Source organism: Homalodisca vitripennis, chromosome X (genome assembly GCF_021130785.1).
Source record: "Homalodisca vitripennis isolate AUS2020 chromosome X, UT_GWSS_2.1, whole genome shotgun sequence".
Taxonomy (NCBI): Eukaryota; Metazoa; Arthropoda; class Insecta; order Hemiptera; family Cicadellidae; genus Homalodisca; species Homalodisca vitripennis.
The window spans coordinates 67,040,022-67,059,886 of NC_060215.1; the positions used below are offsets into that span (position 1 = coordinate 67,040,022).

General features: G+C 30.6%; 1 protein-coding gene across 3 annotated transcripts in view; it reads left to right on the forward strand.

Moving 5' to 3' along the window:
* Positions 1-18,280, forward strand: part of LOC124369114 (thiamine transporter 1-like) — a 61,831-nt gene extending 43,551 nt beyond the window's left edge. For all 3 annotated transcript variants that reach the window (XM_046826869.1, XM_046826868.1, XM_046826870.1), the window contains 3 exons: positions 6,907-7,099; positions 10,965-11,106; positions 15,149-18,280. In XM_046826869.1, the coding sequence (XP_046682825.1) occupies positions 6,907-7,099; positions 10,965-11,106; positions 15,149-15,253 (440 nt within the window). In that variant the 3' untranslated portion in view covers positions 15,254-18,280. The remainder of the gene's footprint in view (positions 1-6,906; positions 7,100-10,964; positions 11,107-15,148) is intronic.
* Positions 18,281-19,865: the final 1,585 nt, after the last annotated feature.

Genomic DNA, 19,865 nt, shown 5'->3' on the forward strand with positions numbered 1-19,865 from the left:
ATAATTTCCCTAATACTACTGATAAAAAATGTGTTTAAAACCTTCAGCTGTCAGTGGACATGTCTTATCATCTAAACATAATTTAGGCTTACTATTTACATTGAGATTGTTATTAATAATATTCCATACTTCTTTAGGTTGATTTACTGAATTTGAAACTAATTTATTATGATAGGCTAGTTTAGCACTTCTAACAGATCTTAAATATAGGCATCTTAATTCTTTGTATCTAATTTTTAGGGCTTCACAAACCACTTTCTTTAAAATCATAAAAATATTTTAGGCATGTCTGCTTCAATGCATCTAATTCAGGGACATACCATCTTTTAACAAAATATATGATTTCTTAAAACGCACAGGTTTCAAAAGGAAAAGCTAGATTAATAGCCCATACAAATAAATTTAAAAACTGAGAAAAACTTTGCATTAATATCTTTACATTCATATACAGAAAACCAATTTACATTTTTTTAAACAATTTAAAAGGATGATTATACTATTGTCATTATCTGTCTTCCAAGTTTAACAACACTGTCATCAGCTCCCACAATTTTGATATCAAGTCCAATTTTTACTGTCAGCGCGTTATGGTCAGACACAGCCATATGAATGACTGAGGTCGTCCATCTTGAGGGATGTATATTAGTAATAATATTGTCAATACAGGATCCATCGTAGATGTTACCAGGACGAGTTTACAACGTTTTGAAACATAATGTGCATACCATAGCAAGTCACTAATTGGTTCAACTCCATCGTATCATAATGGGTAGTATCATTAAAATTAATATTAAAATCTGCACAGATAAGCACTTCAGTTTTTTTAGATGATAAATAAAATAAAAGTTCATTGAGCTTTTCAAGAAACAGGTGTAACATATTTGCATCTGGTATTCTATATACACAAATAACTGTTGTGTTTAATTCTGCAATAAATACCGCTGACAGTTCAAAGACATCTACCATACACAAGTTCATAATTTCGGGAATTGGACGACAACTTAAACTATCTTTAACAAAAATAGCAGATCCTCCATGTATTTTTTCCGGATCGCCAAAATTTGGATACTACAATGTAGCCCTGTAAACCAATCAATTCAAGTTGTTCCGCTTTCAAACCAATGTTCTGTTACACCATACAATATCGCTGTTCTCCGTTGAGGCAAGCATCTCGATAATTTCAACCTTCCCGCAGAGGCCTTGACAGTTCCAAAGGCATACACCTATTTCAGATATACTGCTTCTAGTAATAGGCCTAGACCTATTTAAAACTCTGGTTCCACTGGCAGTATCCTTAACTTTAAAACCTATGGTATCACTACACCTTTCTGATCCTTGTCCCAAAAAAGACGACTGGATATTACCAACATTGTTTGATCGATTTAAGAACCTAAAAACGACTAACATATGTTCCATTAGGCCAAAATTCTGGCACAAACACTTTGTCCCAGTTTTGATATAGGCACACCCACTTTAAATGAGGAATAACCTGGGAAACGGTTTTTTAACTGAGTAACTACCATAATCTCCCCTTAACCCTTCATTAAGATAGTTTTTAAGGGAGTCACAAGTAAACGTCTGTAGCTAATCTCGAGACAAATAAGAATCTATGTTTCTCTACCACATTTAACTTATTAGTCTTGGTCGAACATCCAGTAATATATTTACCTTGTTTCCTGGGAGGTTTTCCAATATTGTTCCTATCATAATGCTGCTTTCTTTTCTTGACTACTTGAAAACCTTCACTACTAGTTTTTAGGTTATGATCAGCAGTAAACCCTATTAACTGTGTTTGGGTACGTTTTTCTTTGGTTCATTATCCCGAAAATTCGGCAAAATTGGTTGAATGAATTGAGGCTATTTACAGTTTCGCTACCAATAGCTACACATTCCTCTGAGGACTGATATGTCAGCATCACTTTCATTTCTGTCAAATGAGGCAGCAGAAGGCTTCAATTTATCGAGAGGTATTGTTGACTCATTATCCTTTGTGATTAAACTTTCATTTCTGTATGATTTGTCCTGATCGCTTATATTATAGGCCTAATTTTATTTTTAACTGATTTTTTCACTATACTAGAGTAAGAAAAGGTATTGTCAATTGTCACTATTGTCAGTCAATTAAGAGATCACCTACAGCCTCAGCTTGGTTTGTCAATGCAGATGACAGTTTAGAATTTTCGGATAGTAGAAAACTAAGTTCTTTTTCTAATTTTAGATTGGTTTTTGGGATAAATCATAAAATTTGGTCTGTTAATATTCTTATATACTCACTACACTGACAGCAGTTTATATTTACTTCAGCATCTGAGTTTGCGTTACTAACGTTATTAACCTCACTTTGTCTGCATCCACTGCAAGTCCATGAAATTAATGTACCGTATTTGCTAATAATACGATTCTCATCGTTCTGACAGATCCACACAATCAATGTGAAAATATGTACCACAATTTCCCCCGCACAGCAAAGCTTGTTACATTTCTTATTTATTATTTTATTACAAGCACCACACTCAGTGATTTACTTCTAGACGCCAATATTTTTTTCACTGTTTTTTTCACTATTGTAGTGCTATCTAGTAATAGTAACAATAATTATCTAATATTACAGTTCTTCGTCTAACAATAGTCAAGCCGGGTGAAAAATTATTAGTATGCGATACCAAAATCGTTCTATAACAATTAGCTAAACCCTTTGACTATATTAGTTACACAAGAGATAAATCATTCATATGGACATGTGTGCTGAGGTCGAAAGGATTAGTTCTCTTATTTCTGAGAATCAACACTATGGCTGTGCCATGACCAACACATGCGCATGTTTGGTCTCCTTCCATAATATTCTTCACAAGCTGTCAAGAATAACAACCTCCCACTGTGTTAATAGTTAGTGAAGTGTGTCATGCCGAGTGATAGTGCTAGTGTTGCGATCATTCCTCTTCCACCGCCACTGCCACTGCCACTGCCTGCTGTGTACTCGCTTTGAACCTTGTTTCTATTATTGTGGCTGTTGTAGTGCTATCACATTCACAACGTTATGTCTGCTGATCCTTGATATTCGGTCACTCACTACACTGCACCTTGACATTTAACTATTTCAACGCTACTAATGATGCACAAACTTTAAAAAAATAAAATAAGCTGTACGGAAAATATTATGAATATTAAACATATATGGTATTATTATTAAAATTAACCAACTCACTGAGGGAAAATAAATTTGAAATATAGAGATGATAGGGAAGGACAATATCAGCAGCGCAAGTGGAAGTGGCCGACTTGGAACAGAGGTATCACGTCATCACTTGAATATCCCATCAATGGAGAGAATGATAGAGACAATAAGTTCACTTCACATCAGTGAGGGCACACCACAGTATTGATCAAAAACAAAGGCAGTCAGATCACTCACTTGTACTGTGCCTCAATTTATAGCATTGAATGGGTTATCTCTCTGACTTATATAATAAAAGCCAAAACTTAAAAAACTATTTTAATTATCTCTGTATGCTTTATCAATTTTTATATATGTATAAAAATCTGTAGTGTTCATTTCCAAATATTGTCATTTGCAACTAGCTAAGTGGATATTTTGTCAATTTATAGAATTATTCTAAACTACTTTTAATAAAAATGTATAGTTACTTTACATGGTACAGGTTTATCTCCTACTTTAACAAAGTTGCCCACATATTTGAAATACCTTTTTAATGGGTGATTCAAGTCATAATGTTAAAATGCAGTCAGTTGTTCCTCATTGTTCCTCATGACATCAGAAATCAAATATCCATTTTGGGGGAGAGAACCCAAGAGGAAATGAGCTTAGTGTTGTAATTGCTTTAAGTAGTTGTTATGTGCTTTTATTGCCCTTTCCTTTCCCATTATCACCGCCTTGTGTTTCCAGCTACTTGAAATTAATTTGGCTGAAAATGTAAGGTCTTGGCTAGAACAGTAGTTACATTAATTTGTTTTTATTGTTGATACATATGTTTATCTTTAAATGTTTTAATGCTTAGTAAATGAACTAATTATTTTAAAAATCTCTTTTCAGATGTATATGTATGTAATTCACAAAATAATTCAAACATAAATTTGTGCGCTTTACTATTTTAACAATTTTATTTCAGATTCTACAGTCTTCCAGTTAAGTTTATTCTCTGGCTAATTAGTGCAATTACACAGATTTATCAAGTCTCATTTCTCTTTTGTTTAGTAGGCCCAACTAAACACTTTTTACTATATTATTTTTTTATGTATATTTATTAGGAATTACATTTTCTTCTCAGTTATTAACTTCTTATATTATTTAAACTAATTTAATTATAATTTATAGAATACAAACTTAGAGATTTGTAAAAAGAAACAGGCTATAAGAAGGTTTTATTTATGTTAGGTTTATTGAAGGCTATTGTGGTGTTCAAAACAATTCTAGGGTCCCAGCCAAATTACTGAAGTAATTAATTATTCATCACCTTTACCATCATCCATTGTTTGCAGAAAAGTGAAAATTAGTGCATAATTACACTTATTCGTAAATCTCTTATTCAAAACTTAGACTAACAGGAGAGAATTAATTAAAACTGTGGGAGTCAAATAAAGGTACAAAAATAGACAAGAGTCATTATATTGAAAAACGTTATGCTGAAAACTTAAAATCTCCTAAAACATATGAAAATGCTTTAAAATACAAAGTTTTTACAGCCCAAGAGCGATAGAAACATTGGATGTGAGTAGAAAAAATTAATATTGATTGGAGCCGAAGGTTAGTTTTTGTAATAATGTTTTCAATTGTTACTAAAGATATTAAAGAATGTTAGTTTAAATTTCTCTGTTTAGAAACTCACTAAGGTTTTACTGTAGTAACTTGTTAGCATGTAAAACATGAAGAGGTCCCCCTAGTTAATAATATTTTTACTTTATAAATACTTGATAATAAACATAGAATTCTCAGAAATCTGTTATAACAAGGGGGAAAGTTGAACATACTCCGACCAAATTTTATACCATGTAAATGTTAACACAAAGAGGTTTTAACAATAAAGTTACAAAAAACGTTAATTTAGCTTCAAAACAATACTTGACCATGATCACATAGCTATTAATAGTCATTTTGTATACTCAAAATGTTATCTAAAATCCGGTATATAGAATGAAACCAGTGAAGAACTGAAAGATATCTGCTATGATACTGATATGTTGAATTTTTTTTGTTATGTTTGCCTTATAGTGTTTTGCTAACCCTTAAGTGATATGTTATTTCATACCTGTGTTCTGCTCTGGCAGGGTGTTATTTTAGACCCAAATATCCTCATGCAGTGATTAATAAAAAAAAAATCATATAATGAAAAAAACCTGCAACAAGCGGGATATAATTGTATCATTGTCCTACAATCATGAAATTTAATATTTTGGGGTTTTAAGAGGTTGGAATAAAGGTATTAAATTAGGAGGTAGGAGTTGTTGGGAATGTGTTAATATTCAAAATTAATATATGTCTGAGGACATATGGCGTTTTGGAATTTCAGTAGACAGGTTGAGGGAGGAGGTCCTAAGAAACTTTTGTAAAACACAAAATTAGAGTAAAATATTTTGTTATTAAGATTATTGATTATAAAATAATGCTCATGTCTTATAGTACTACACATCAAATAAAGTAATCATAGTATTGTATTATGATGCACAAATAAAAATTTACTGTGAAATTTTTTTTCAATATGTGTAAGGAAATAGGGTTTTAGAACTTTTTAAAGTTAAGAAATGCTTGAGTTAGTTGTAATCAGCAAAAAACCAATTAGACATAGTCCGATGTCATACTTATTGCACTAATACCATGTTGTTTATATTTTATTTTTTTATCAATGACACCTTTGTTGACAACACAGCATCAAAACCAGTGTGACTCATAACATACAGGGCAACGGCGAACAATGCATGGCGAGACCATATCTTACTCCTCCCCTCCTTAGCTAAGACGAAGTTTCCACAACATCTTTCAGTAGTTTCAGTTCTTTGCAGTACTTTTACAGGGTAATGTTCCTTGTATGTCAGCTTATAAAGTACTCTTTATATCATATAGCATATTTTATTGTAAATATTCTCAGAATAGGAAGGTAAATGAGTTAATAACATAATTATTTTAAAGTTTGTCAGCTATTTTGTATTCACATTACTTTATTTTCAGTTATTCCGCTTTCTTTGATTAAATGAAATTAGATATAAACCCCTCAAAATCCTGGGAAAATGTGAGAGGTAGTTATCTTCGGTAGGTATTAACCCATAATATAAATTGGTCTGTTTTCAGTGATGCCAGTAAAGCAATGATATTGCATTGTATTTTAAAAGATTTAGAGACCTGCACATAATTGTTATCCTCCACAGCATCATTAAGTGATTTAGTTTTAACATTTTGTGGTTCAAAATATTAATATTTGTATTTAATTTAGGAGTTTTAGAGTATGATATTTTACAGTTGTTGAGCTTTCTTAAGCACCATTCGTTGGTGTTTTATGATGATCATAAGGATATACTACATGATTCTTTTATCAAATATGTTAGAATACTGATTTGTTCATTTTAATATTAGTTGCATTCATAGTGCCTTTTTAGAAAACAAACAAACAAACAAATCTAAGAAAAATTTGTTTTATAGATTAAGATTTTTATGCCTTACTTCATAATTTTATGGTTTTATAATGTAAGTTTATGAAAAGAATCAAGTACTCCAGCCATTTTTGAATTTTTGGATGATAGGCTGACTTGCCTTACATAGACTGAAAAATGCAGTATGTTAGAATTATACTATACAACTGTTGCACCAGTTTAAATCTGTATTAAAAAAATGATGGCCAATATATAAATTTTCTATTGAACTGGAGAGAATGAAACGTGACATATCTGATTATTTAGGTGCAGTGTCAGCGTTAGCATTTGGCCAAGTAAAGGGTGACTGGAGTAGGTATGGCGAAGCTGTGATAGGCCTGCTGTCAGTGCTACAAGGTGCTTTGCTGCTCCTGAGCTCATTCACTGACTCCATGGTCATAGCATATACAGTCTATGTTGTCTTCGGCATGCTCTACAATGTAATGATGGTGTTGACAAAGTAAGGCTCAATATAAAATTTACCAACATATAAGTTTATAGTTTCATATATAACTCATGCACTTATATTTCTATAACACTTAAATTGGATTTCCTCTATAGAACTGTAGCTATAAGTCTCTCTTCAAAATTAGTGTAAATTTTCTGTTATTGAATTGTAGCTTACTTGTTTATCATAGGAAACATTCGAGAGGAAGACAAATTGATCAGTTTTTAAAAGTAAAATTAAATAACTTTTACATGGTAAAAGTTCATAAATGTGGTAAAAGATATTATTTGGAATAATACTAACTAAATAAGTTAAAAGAATAAAAACCGTATTTCAGAGATCCTTCTACTTCCAAAATAGCTGGTGGGTTTATACAGTTTACATTGCACTGCATTCTGTCAAGAGTGGATACAAAAATACACTGGGGACAAGGCTGGCTAGATGGGTTGTACACACTTTGGTGTCAAGCTAAAACTAGGATAGTCACATGACTTGCATCTCAATTCTCTTCTCTTTACAGAAATCATAGTCAATACAGGACTTTCTGTACCAAAACATAAATGTGACTGCCATATTGGAAAATTGAAATATTTAATAACATTTTGAACTACTTATTTTTAACCCTTTAACTCCTGTAAACAGTTTAAAATGTGTCATAGTGTTTAAAAGCCAATACTTGCGTTTGAATCGGACGGGACGACTTTCTCAGCATTGGCCAATATTTGAGAAATCAATGTCTTCATTTCTCTTCATAAAAAAGTTTTTAATTTTGTTCATACAATACATTCTACCTCTATTGAAACTAAACAGTCTTTTGGAAATGTAAAATTAACAGTGTAAAAATGTGTTTCAATAAATAATTATTAGTTAATTGTAGTATAAATAATAATATACATACAAAGTTGTCCTTAATTTACGTTACTACAGTAAGCTTTTCATTTATTTTAAAGCTAAATATTGTGTATTTATAATATGTAAAATCACTACCATTGGTTTTTGGCGGTTTGTCAATAGTTTTTGAGTTCTTAAACGGCACTAAAAACCAAGTTAGAGAGTCTGACAACAGGCTGTGTATGAACATTTCCTTTTGGCATGATTAAAGAAGTGTCTACAGGGTGCAACACACACCAGATAGCGCAATAGTCCTTGTAGTACAGGAAATTACTGCTATAAAGCAGAGAATGTCCTTTGGAATGGAAAAACTATCAATTTCAGCTGTACATTGTAAACAAACATGAAAGTAAAACTGAAGGCATTAGACAGACCTGATTGCCCAGCTGTTAAAAGTTAAAATTTCTAACAAATAATAGAAAGTTCATAATTGAAAACTTCAAAGTCAGATTTTTATTTGAAATTTTATTTATTGGACCACTTTAAAATACTTACCCTGTGTATATTAGATGAGTGACATATTAATATTAAACAATTTAAAGTACTCTGGAGGTCTCTCAATTGCAAGATCTAACTGGTTATCATCCTTCAGGTATAAGTTTGAAATAACTGAGCTAGCCCAACTAAAATTATAAAGTTACATTGGTGTTTTAATCTATTTTAATTATTGTAAGTAATAAAATTGATTTAAATTTTTCCATATAGTCACACTATTGTAGAATTCTAATATAAATATATAACATGATTGTCATGTTTAGAGTATCCAAAGGTCGAAGAGAGAAATTTCAACTAATGTATCTAAGGAAAAATTAATATACATTGTGTATTGTGTAGTTTTTAATATGTTTTAATGAATTTTCTTAAAATTAGTAACTAAAAAGTTGAAGTTATATTCCAAAATGTTTTTGGTAAATTAAATCGTTGGACTAAAAGACAAAATTTTATTGATTTCTGTTATAAATGGTTTCCAATTCAAAAATCGTGTGTAAAATTTTTAAAACATAATGCAGTAAATTTTACCCCTCAAGATACGATTCTCAACAACAATGCATTAGTTCACTTATTTATCATCAAATATTGAACAATTAAGTACTGGTGCCAGTATCATTGTGGTTAGATGGGTTGTATGTTATGTATTTTTTGTTGTAATTCTGTTATTTTTTGTTTTGTTTTTTTTTTTAAATTAAGATACCAACATTTAAAATCATTTATAAGAAATCAAAATATTTTAGGATACATACATTTTATTGCATGTTTAAATAATTTACAGCTGTAATTATAGGATTATTTAATCAAGTTTCTATATTTAACCATGAAGTAGCTGTAGATAGACATACATTTTTTGACAACACCTGTGTACAACATAGCAGGGTTGGCTTTGGGAAGTCCCCACTTTTGAGGGAGTCCAACACCAGGAAAGTATTAAGGTTTCAAGATAAATGATAAAACAACAATACAGAGCGTTTTTATAAACACAATTGCTATGAACAGCAGTCTAGTTTGATATGGTTGTCCGTATTCTAGACACAAGTATACCAGCATAGCCTATACAGTATAATGTTGTTATTTGTCTTGTCTATTGTTGTTTAATTTTACGTGTTTAATCTTATAATTAATTACTTAATTTAACTACATTCTTTCCTGCATTCCAGTTAGTTCTGGCTAAAATTAAGCCTTGCACTAAATGTTTTGCACCAGCTAACACCCACCCTAAACGTGAGATTTGAGGTAATACAATATTTGCTTTTTGTTGCGTGACAGTTTTGTTTGTTGTACTACAATAATTTAATATTTATTGTATTATACATTTAAGTGTTCTATTTACTATATATGCTATATTAAAATTACTAAACAGTGTGTGAAATCATGACAGGATTATAATAAAAACTTTTATTTTGTTGAATGCATTTCTTTATTGGTAATTAGTTGCTTGTATGTAAAACAAATTTTCTTTTTTCAACCAGTTTAGTTCTTTTTTGAGCTATTAAAATCGTTAGAAACTTTGTCATTGTTTATTTTATATTCAAGTTATTCTTTACAAGAATAGATCATTTGTAATTATTTCATAATTGTTTATTATTTGCCTGAAGTAGGAATGGTTTTATTTTAGTTTGAGAGAGTCCTTTAAACTTTAATAATAAAGAACCCCTATTCAACATTTTGTGTTGAAGAAAGAAATTCTATAACTTTTTATCTAATGAAAATTAGTTTACAAAAAATGTTATATGAAGTTTGTTATTGACAATGGAAGGATTGTAAAGGAAACAGGATTTTTCTGGACATTTGTCATCATTCAGTGATACAAAAAAAAATAAAAAATCAGTAACACTAGATATAAAATCCTCAATATGATCTCTTCTTCAGGTGAATAACTAACCTAACACATAATTACAATCTAGGTTAAAATAAACAAATCATACCAGAGAGTTGTGACAGAACTGTACTACAGAATACAGGTCACAGTAGGTCTGCACTCACCGACATACCACATAGAATCAGTTGTATGTGATCTGTTTCGTTATAATTAGTGTCTTATTATTATTAAGTACATGTTTTACAGTTATTCTATATGGAGTTGACACACAACATGGTTGTTATGACTGATGTTCATGTGTCACAACTCTGTGGTATGATTTATTTATTTTAACCTAGATTGTAATTATGTGTTAGGTTAGTTATTCACCTGAGGAAGAGATCAGATTGCAGATCTCAAAACATAATGTTATTATTCATACAATTTTTTATTACAATGATACAAAAGACAATAGAGTTTAAGTTTATTGTGTGAATTTTGAAAAGGGTATAGTAAATCGCAGTCAAAAGATGAAACTCACCTGTGATTTTGAGACATTATAGCTACTAGTTCTAGGATAGTTAATAAATGTTGAATATATATGGATTTTGCTGATAAACTTGGCCATTAGAATTGGCATAATCATTGTTTCATAGAATACAATGAGTAATCAGAAATAATTTGTATTTTCAGTTCAGAAGTGGCCAGACACTTGAATCAAGACAGTTATGCTCTCATTTTTGGCATGAACAGTTTTGTTGCCCTTATCTTGCAAACCATTCTTACATTCGCAGTGGCTGGTTTGGGAGGACTGACGATTCCCATAAGACATCAGGTTAGTATAGTAAACAAGACTTTGATGAAATAGTTGTAAAGAATCCTTAATTCAGAATTATAATAAAATAATAAGAGTAAATTTGTCACAATCTAATCCCAATTATAATTACAAGAACTGGTTGGAAAGTAGCCTTTTTTAGGAGGTCAGTGTATATCCTCGCTGCGTGAATGATTAGGATGTATCAGAATACTGAATCATCTCTAGTATCCACTCAAAACAAATACTCTAATGAAAAAAATAAGTACCCATCAAATGTGTAAACCTCATGTCAATCATATTGGACAATACTGTAGCATCTTAAGTTTATTATAATGATTGTGTTGTTTATCTACACAATGTGATGAGTGAAGGAGTTGAGCATAAGCTGCTTTATATTTTTTGTCATTATTAATATGTTTCATATCTTTTTAACATGTGATATTACTGACATACGAGTATTTCATTACTCATTCCCATCACAATGTGGACTACTTACTTTTATCAGTAGTTCTGAAACTGTTACTGTAATGTGGTACTGGTTAATTTTTTTAACACCTAGTATCACTGATATATTATGTCACCTATTCTCATTATGATATGGTACATTCACTTTTATCAGTAGTACTGAAAAACTTTTATTGTAGCGTGCTACTGGTTTATGTTTTTGTAACTCATGAAATCACTGACATATTAAATCAATAAATTCTCATCACAACGTGGACAAGTCACTTTTACGAGTAGTTCTGCAAAATTGTATTATATGATGTCCTTTTTATATTAATGTTGCCGACTTATGATGAATGTGCGCGCGCTTGTGTGTACTCATGCATGTATCTGTTTGTGTTTCAATTTGTAGTCAATTGATTGTTATATTTCCCTAGCAATTGATTTAAATGAAGACATGTATAAACCTTGTATGAATGTGTAAACACTCTTTGTTTCTTTACCAAATTTTGTTTAAGGTGGTCTTACTCAATATTTACACAAATTCAAAAATTTAAATAACCATTTTTTTATCAATAAGTTATTCTGTTTTTCTCATTCAGCAAAACAAAATTTCTCCCATTTTAAGTAATATCTATTCTTTTAGAATATATTTTGTAACCGTCTTCATCAACCGTTTTTTAATTTCATGTCTGATCATGTAAGTACTCTTTCCACCTCACTGGCTATACCCATGAAGAAATTTACCATCATCATTGTATAGCTTTCATTATTGAATGTCTATTATTTATGTTTGTAAATGAGACAACTCCCATAATTTTAGGACTAAAATTGAGGAATATAAAGTTTGATATTGTTCTTATATAGTGAAACTCAAGGTTGTTTAGTAACAGCTGGTTTTTAACGCCTAAGCCATACTACTGGTAGAGTGTTTCTGTTGTTTAGAAAATTGACTTCACTCAGGGCCAGGCAGACTTATAGTATCAGTATACTGCCACATGGCACTCGAAGAGTTGATATGGGTTTTTAAATAGTTGAACTATGATCATTAAAGTAAATGAGTAGTTAAAAAAAAAAAAAAAAACTGTTTTGAGTTAGATACAAGTTTATCCAAGGAATTAAAAAGAAAATAATAATAAAAAAATTAACTGTATGGTCAATGCAAATTAAAAACAATTGTGCATCATTTTTCCGCAATTTGACTTCCTTTTAATTTAAATTGAATTTTAATAATACTAATCTTAAATATTAGATGAAGAACCACCTTGCAGCTTTTGCAGATAAGAGGTGAGATAATGTTTAAAAATTGCAAGCACCAGCATAACAGTCTAGTAAGTGAAAAGGAGCAGTTGTATTAACAATATACAGACAGACACATATAGTCTGCACATGCCACTACATCTGTCTCTCTGTTCACTACTAGCAAGTGTTTTTTTGCAGCTATTTTTAGACTCCCCCTTTGTTTTCCGGGAAACATCCTCCATGCCACATTGTTCAACTTATATTCTCACAAAACTGTTGGTGTTAGTCTTTCATAGGTGAATGAAACAAACCAGTAATGGACTGTTTACATCAAGTGAGAGGTTTTTGTAAGATTACTATTAATAATATCTTTTCGTTTCATCTTGTCTTTAGAATTTTATTAGTACAAGTATATAAATTATGCAGTATATCAATTAGTAATTGATGGGAAAAAGAGGAAACATGTTGTTCTTTCGCTACAACAAAAACTTGAAATCATTGAGAAATTAGAAAAAGGTAGAAGTGTGAAAATACTACCTCCAGAATATAGGTCGAGGAACAAACTGTTAGAGATTTAAAAAGAAAAAAGATGATCTTTTACAATTTGCATGTTTGTCTGATTCATCTGCCGCAATGGAAAAAAAAAGAAAAACAATCAAGAAATTAACATATAAAAAGCCAACAACATACTCTCGTCATCCAATTAAAGTCCCTAGGCTTAGAGGGTTCATTTGATGCGTCATCTGGATGGCTCACACAGTTTAAACAACGTCATGGCATAAGTAATCTTGACACACAAGAGGAAAATTTAGTGGGGATCAGGCTGCATCAGAATCATACTCATTAGAGTTAAATAAAGTTGCTTTGGATGAAAATCTAGTACCAGAACACAATTACAATGTGAAAGAATTAGAACTTTACTTGAAATGCTTATCTACAAATCACTTGCCTCATAAAAAGAAAAGTTGGCAGCTGACCATAAAGTAAGCAAAGAAAGGATAACAATGATGTCTTGCTCTAATGCTACCGGGGCACATAAATTAAAGCTTGTTGTCATTGGGAGAGGTCCAAGATCATTTAAAGGCACAAGGGCCACAAACATAAATGTAGATTACTATGAACAAAAACCAGGGCTGAATGAACAAATTGATTTTTCAGGATTAGTTAAATATAATATGAGTTCATAACTTTTTGAAAACAAAAAGATTTCTAGAAGAATTTGTTTTTGGTGTTAGAATAGATAGTGCACCATCACACCCAAGTGAATTTCTTTTGAAGTCTGAAGATGGAAACAATTTTGTTAAATATTTACCCTGAACGGACAGCAATAATTTAGCTGATGGACCAAGGGAAATTACAAGGTGTCAAGCAGACTTATTGCTCAAGCATTTTGATGAAGTTCATTAATGAGGAAAATTATTTTAAATAATTTTCAAAGAAGGTCTAAGCCTCGTTGCTATATATGAATCTGCCGCTGCTTGGAACAAAGTAAAAGTTTCCACACTGACAAAATCGTGAAAAAAAATTCCTGCATATTTCTGAGAATTACAGATTTGCTGACTTTGTTAGTGATGAATTAACAGCCTCAGAATCTTTGGTCCAGCTAGCTAATAGGGTTCAAGGCGGATAGAATGTAGACAAAGCAATGAATGATTAAATACTGATAAAGACTTGCCAGCCTTTGAAGTTTTGAAGATGATGAAATTGTCAAACATGCACAGGGTCTTGTTGATAGTGAAAGTGATGAGGAAAGAGTGTGAGGCCAGCTGAGCCTAAAATCATGCACAGAGCAGCAATAAACCACGATGAGTGTTTGCTAGATTATGTGAAAGGGTAGGAAGACAGTTTTCTTTGTGACAAACTGGTTTTGTGGAAGTTACGTTCAATAATAATAAGGAAGAAAGCTGCTGCAAAAAACAAAAATCAATGATCAGTTAAATTGTAAATATTGCATTGTTTATTCATTTTCGTGAGTATTAAATTGTGTAACTTATTTTTTTCCCAAGTAAATAAACAATATAAAAGGATTATAAATGCTCTTATTATGTAAGTTTAATCGAAAACCATTTTATTTAGCAATTAATTACTAATTTAACATTGTTAATATCTCCCTTTATTTTAACCCTTTTTTTTGGGTAAAGTGTAGGAGCCGCTGGTTATCACAGATAATCAAGAGTTGACCGCATATATCCATGATTATCATATTTAAATGTAAAGAATAATACTGCAGATTTAAACATGTAAGCTTAAAATATTTTACACCCATTATATATGCTACAAAATCTATTGATAAGAAGAGAGTAACTCTGAATAAATAAAATTATTCTCCAGAGGTTTAACTAACAAATATCAAATTATGATTATTTTGTTTCAGTTTGTGGTATACGGAGGATATTTTGCTGTTCTGGGAGGAGTATATACCATCAAATCTTGTTTTACAATGTGGTCATATTATCATCTAGATCATTTACTCAGTTAGTAAGGCATAATAGATGATATAGGATGAGTTTTAAGCACACACCCCCTCATCAGAACTCTGTTATACATTTCTCCAGATATTGATACCAAGCTATTGCTGACCATTTTCTAATAGTATTTTGACATTTTCAACTGCCAGCCTGGATTAACCATATTAGAAGTATTTTATTTTTTTACCATTATTGTAGTGTTGTAACATAAAATTTCAGACTATGTCTGCAAAAAATGTTGTGTAAAATGTGTATCTTTTTTCACAATATAGGAATTTTTTAGAACATTGAAAACCAATTTTCCTGTGTTGTTATTTCTTTGAGGTTTTCCAATCAAATTTTGGAAATGGAAATGCTGTTGCTTTAATTTGTAAATCATATTATATTTTGTTAATATACTTACTGGACTTGAACAAAGTTAGCTATGCACCTAAATTATATGAGAAAAATTAGTTAGTCATAGTTTAACAGTTAGTTGTTAACAACTGTTTACTGAGGTTCAATAAGATTTGTTATCTGATCAAATCTGATTTGTTGAATTCTTCATGGAAATAGTAGGGTTTTAAATCAAAAGACATTTTAATACAAAGTGCTTTCACCGGTCAAGGCATCATCAACTATCTTATGATTTTAAAGATTTGTTTTACATTAATTGTATTTTAAATAAATGTATGCTAAGAATGTTACATACACATTTGGAGTATTATTTTAATAACTTATAATAGTTGATTCACACAGTTAGCTTTCAGTTGTTTTAAAAGGTTTGTAATATTTTGAGAGGAAAAAAGATAAATAAAAACAATATCAGTATCAGAAAAAATTATGAAAGAAATAGAGGGGAGGGAACATTTAAAGCTCACTCTATATGTGATAAATTATACAATTTTTGTAAACAACCTGAAACTGAACGTAAACCGTATGTAATCAAATTTTAATTCTGTACTAATAGAATTAATTTATAGAAAATTAAAGTAATTGTGATACCAGTGCTAACAGAAATGTGATTCAAGCCAATGCCAGTGATCAGAAGAAATATTGGTACCATCCCTCATCCCAACATAAACCTGTTCTTAATCTTGTTTTGTTGACAGCTAAAAAGATGTAACAAGAGAGTATAGAAAAAGAGCACATAGCAGGATAAAGTAGGGAGTGTAAAGATGTTTATACTGAGTTTAACACCACTGGAGATTCTGACACAGTGGACCTACTGAGATCACTTGATGATGTAAGAAGAGAAAAACTGTTTTACATTAGAAAACATGAAGTTTACTAATATTGGTCCTTGCTATGTAAACTCATAACTGGCAAACACATCAATCAAACTCCTCCTGAACAATCAGACCCAAATGACACAGCCAAGTGAATTGTATGACTTACTAAATCAAAGCAATTGAAACTAGATGAACCTGTTTTTTACAAGTTAATGAAATTAAAAGATCGCATCAAGCTCTCCTTTAAATCTCCAGACTATTCACTCACTAAGAGCTCGATGCTGGGATTTTACAAACAGGTAAAGCTCCATGTACACATGAATATTTGCAGAATTTTAAAACATTCAGGCCCTAAAGTAAAAGACTGGCTTCTTTGCCTACTTTTTGCCTAAAGTACTAAATCCTTTCACTGCTAGACAATTATCTCATATCCAGTTCTGAAACTTCCAAGCCTTTTACCAAAGCTGTTTTAAAATTAACAGTTTTACAAGTGATGATTCCAAACATTTAGCAGGAGTTAACATTTGTGTATGTGTGGCTGTGTGCATGTGCATGCACTTACACACACTAAATACTTCTTATTATCACGACATTTCGTAAATTACAGTTTGTGTGATGGATTGGTGTGGGAAAATCTTAGTGTTTCAGCTAGTACGGTGTTGCTGAGTAATAAAATTATGAAGTCCCTAATTTTAAGAGGTGGGAGCAAGCTCATATCCACAGTTTATTAAATTTCTAATCGGAAGGTGCAGAATTAGTATGAGCGTTAATTAGTGACTGTCAATAGTTTGCATTGATTACCGTTTAAGTATTTCATGTATCATCATGGTCATGTTCTTATTCAGATTTTAATCTTTAAAATTGTGTTAATTATGAAAAATCTAGTGTTTGCAAACATCTTAGTTGTTTAAGATTTAAAAATTTTATAAAAATTAAGGCTATTCTTCATGGGAAATTAAGTTTCTTTAAAGTTGGGTTTAGCTTTATATACAGATTAATATGGTTTTAACTGAGCTACTCTTTACATATGAGGCATAAGTAAGATAAATTGTCATGCCACTTAAAATACCATATTGGTTATTACATTAACAATATTATGTGTTTAGCTCCCACGTTAAAGTTACTCAGGTGTTGGCCACCAAGTGGGCCAGCTCTTGCTGCCTCTTAAGAGACAGTATTTTAATTAAGTAACTTGGGTTCAATTTTGATTTTTCTGTAATATATTGCATAGTGTGCAATAGTCATGGACACATGACACATTCCATAGTGATCTATACCTTACAATTGTAGGTTTTTATTAGTAAATAAGTAATATAAACACTGTTATCATCTGTAACTTTCAGGTTATTATTACATTTTATTGGTGTGTTTATAATTTTTAGTTCAGACCTACAGAATGCCTAGTTGGTATTTAATGTTATCTTTTATTTATCCATATCAGCCATTGTACTGTGATCTTAAATGTGCCAATTATTATGTTGTTTCCTATATGTGTAAGTAAGTACTATTAAGGCCAAATCCCAACATTAATACTAATCTGATTAATTTAAGAAATACTTAAATCACACATCATTTAATTTTAAAATCAAGACAGTCTAATGGATTAAACATGAGACGATTATCATTTCCTTCTTGTACATAAATGTTTTGTTAAAATTTATTTGTTATATTATTATTGGTATGAGTTACATTTGTTTTGTCGTTTTGTTACTGATTTTTCTGTTTTCTTTAATTTCAACGTACTGGCAAGTGTATATAATTATGTGTTATATATCAACAACATGTATATAGTGTTGTTAATTATGTATAAAGAAATCTTTTTTGTAATTTTGCTATTTTTATTTTCCAACCAATCGCTCCCTCCCTTTTTATTTTATATTTCTCTTAATTTTAGAATAACTTTAGATTTTTATTGAAGTTTAATTTTCATAAACATTATCAAACTTTAGCTTTACTTATGTTTTTATTTTAAAATCCAACAATAAATTTGAATGTCATAGAATGTAACTTATTTATATTAATTTTTTAAAGAAATTAAAAGTATTAAGCTTATAACTTTGTTATCTGTATTGTATAAAATCAAACTCCTGTAAGTAGAATTTACTTGTCCTCTATAACCACAATATTCTAAATAGTTTTAAAAAAATTAACCATTCAATTATATGATCTTTCCAATCGGAAGTGCCGATGGCCGAGCAGTCTTAAGACGTGACTTTCTGAGTTATACATAACATATGATTACAAATCCTATCTGTAATCATAGCACTTTTTATCAGTACCATCAGACTTGTACTGTATCCACTCTCTCCCTTATTCTAAGAGCCTAGCAGTGACCCACAAGGATGGTCAGAATAAGGCTTAAAAGCGACTCAGCTTCTCTTAAAAGAAAGTAAGTACTTCAGCTGGGATCCCTGGCTTTACCCCATGTGTCTTACATTGGCAGGAAAGAAAATATACAATTCTATCACTCATAAACAAATATTTGCATTTTATTTGAGTTCTTAATAATGAATAAGTACAATTTGAATTAATACTAACTGACATTATTAATATATGTATATTATTTATTTTCTCAGAGGATTTTACTGCTTTTCTCAGACAGTATGTAGTGTTTGTTAATATTATTTTGAAGAACTTTTAAATTTAATTATTAGTTATAATGCAATTGGTAATACATGACAATCACCATTTTACTTCAGAACACTGAATATTTGTTTACATTTTTACATTAGATATCTTTTGCTTTGTGGAAATCAATGACGTATTAGAAATAATCAATAATTTTATTGATTATAATGGTACCATTTGAATCGGATGGTGATTTAGGAGAGGGAAGACTTATTTAGATTACATGGATAAATAATATAGTAATAATAAATTTTGATTTTTCAATGAGTACTATGAATTTCAAAGCTTGTGTAACATATACTTACACAGAAATTTCAAAAAGAAAAAATGACTGGTCAGTACCAAAATGGTTGTTACTCCACTTGTAAATAAGGTAGGCTTATGTGTTTTATTCCTTAAACCAAGAAATAAATTCAAAATAAAATCAATAAATACTTTTATTTATATGGTTTTTATCATCAAACTGGAAATAACTAAGATAACTTACAGTCAGTTGAAGTTTTCATGGATTACCTAGTATTAAACCATAATTTAAAATTACACTACTTAAAAGTTTTTCAACAAAATGTTTTTGCCTTTGATGATGGAAATGATACACAAAATCAGTAACACTATGTTTCAAGATCTGCAGTCTGATCTCTTACTCAGATGTTTTCAAACTTAACGATACTTCCGCTCACACCACAGAAGGTGAGATTGAGAAAAATCAATATGGGTACTTCCTGTGGCAATACAGCATGTCAGCTAAAACAAAGAGGAGACAGGATGGTGATAGGGAGCCTTC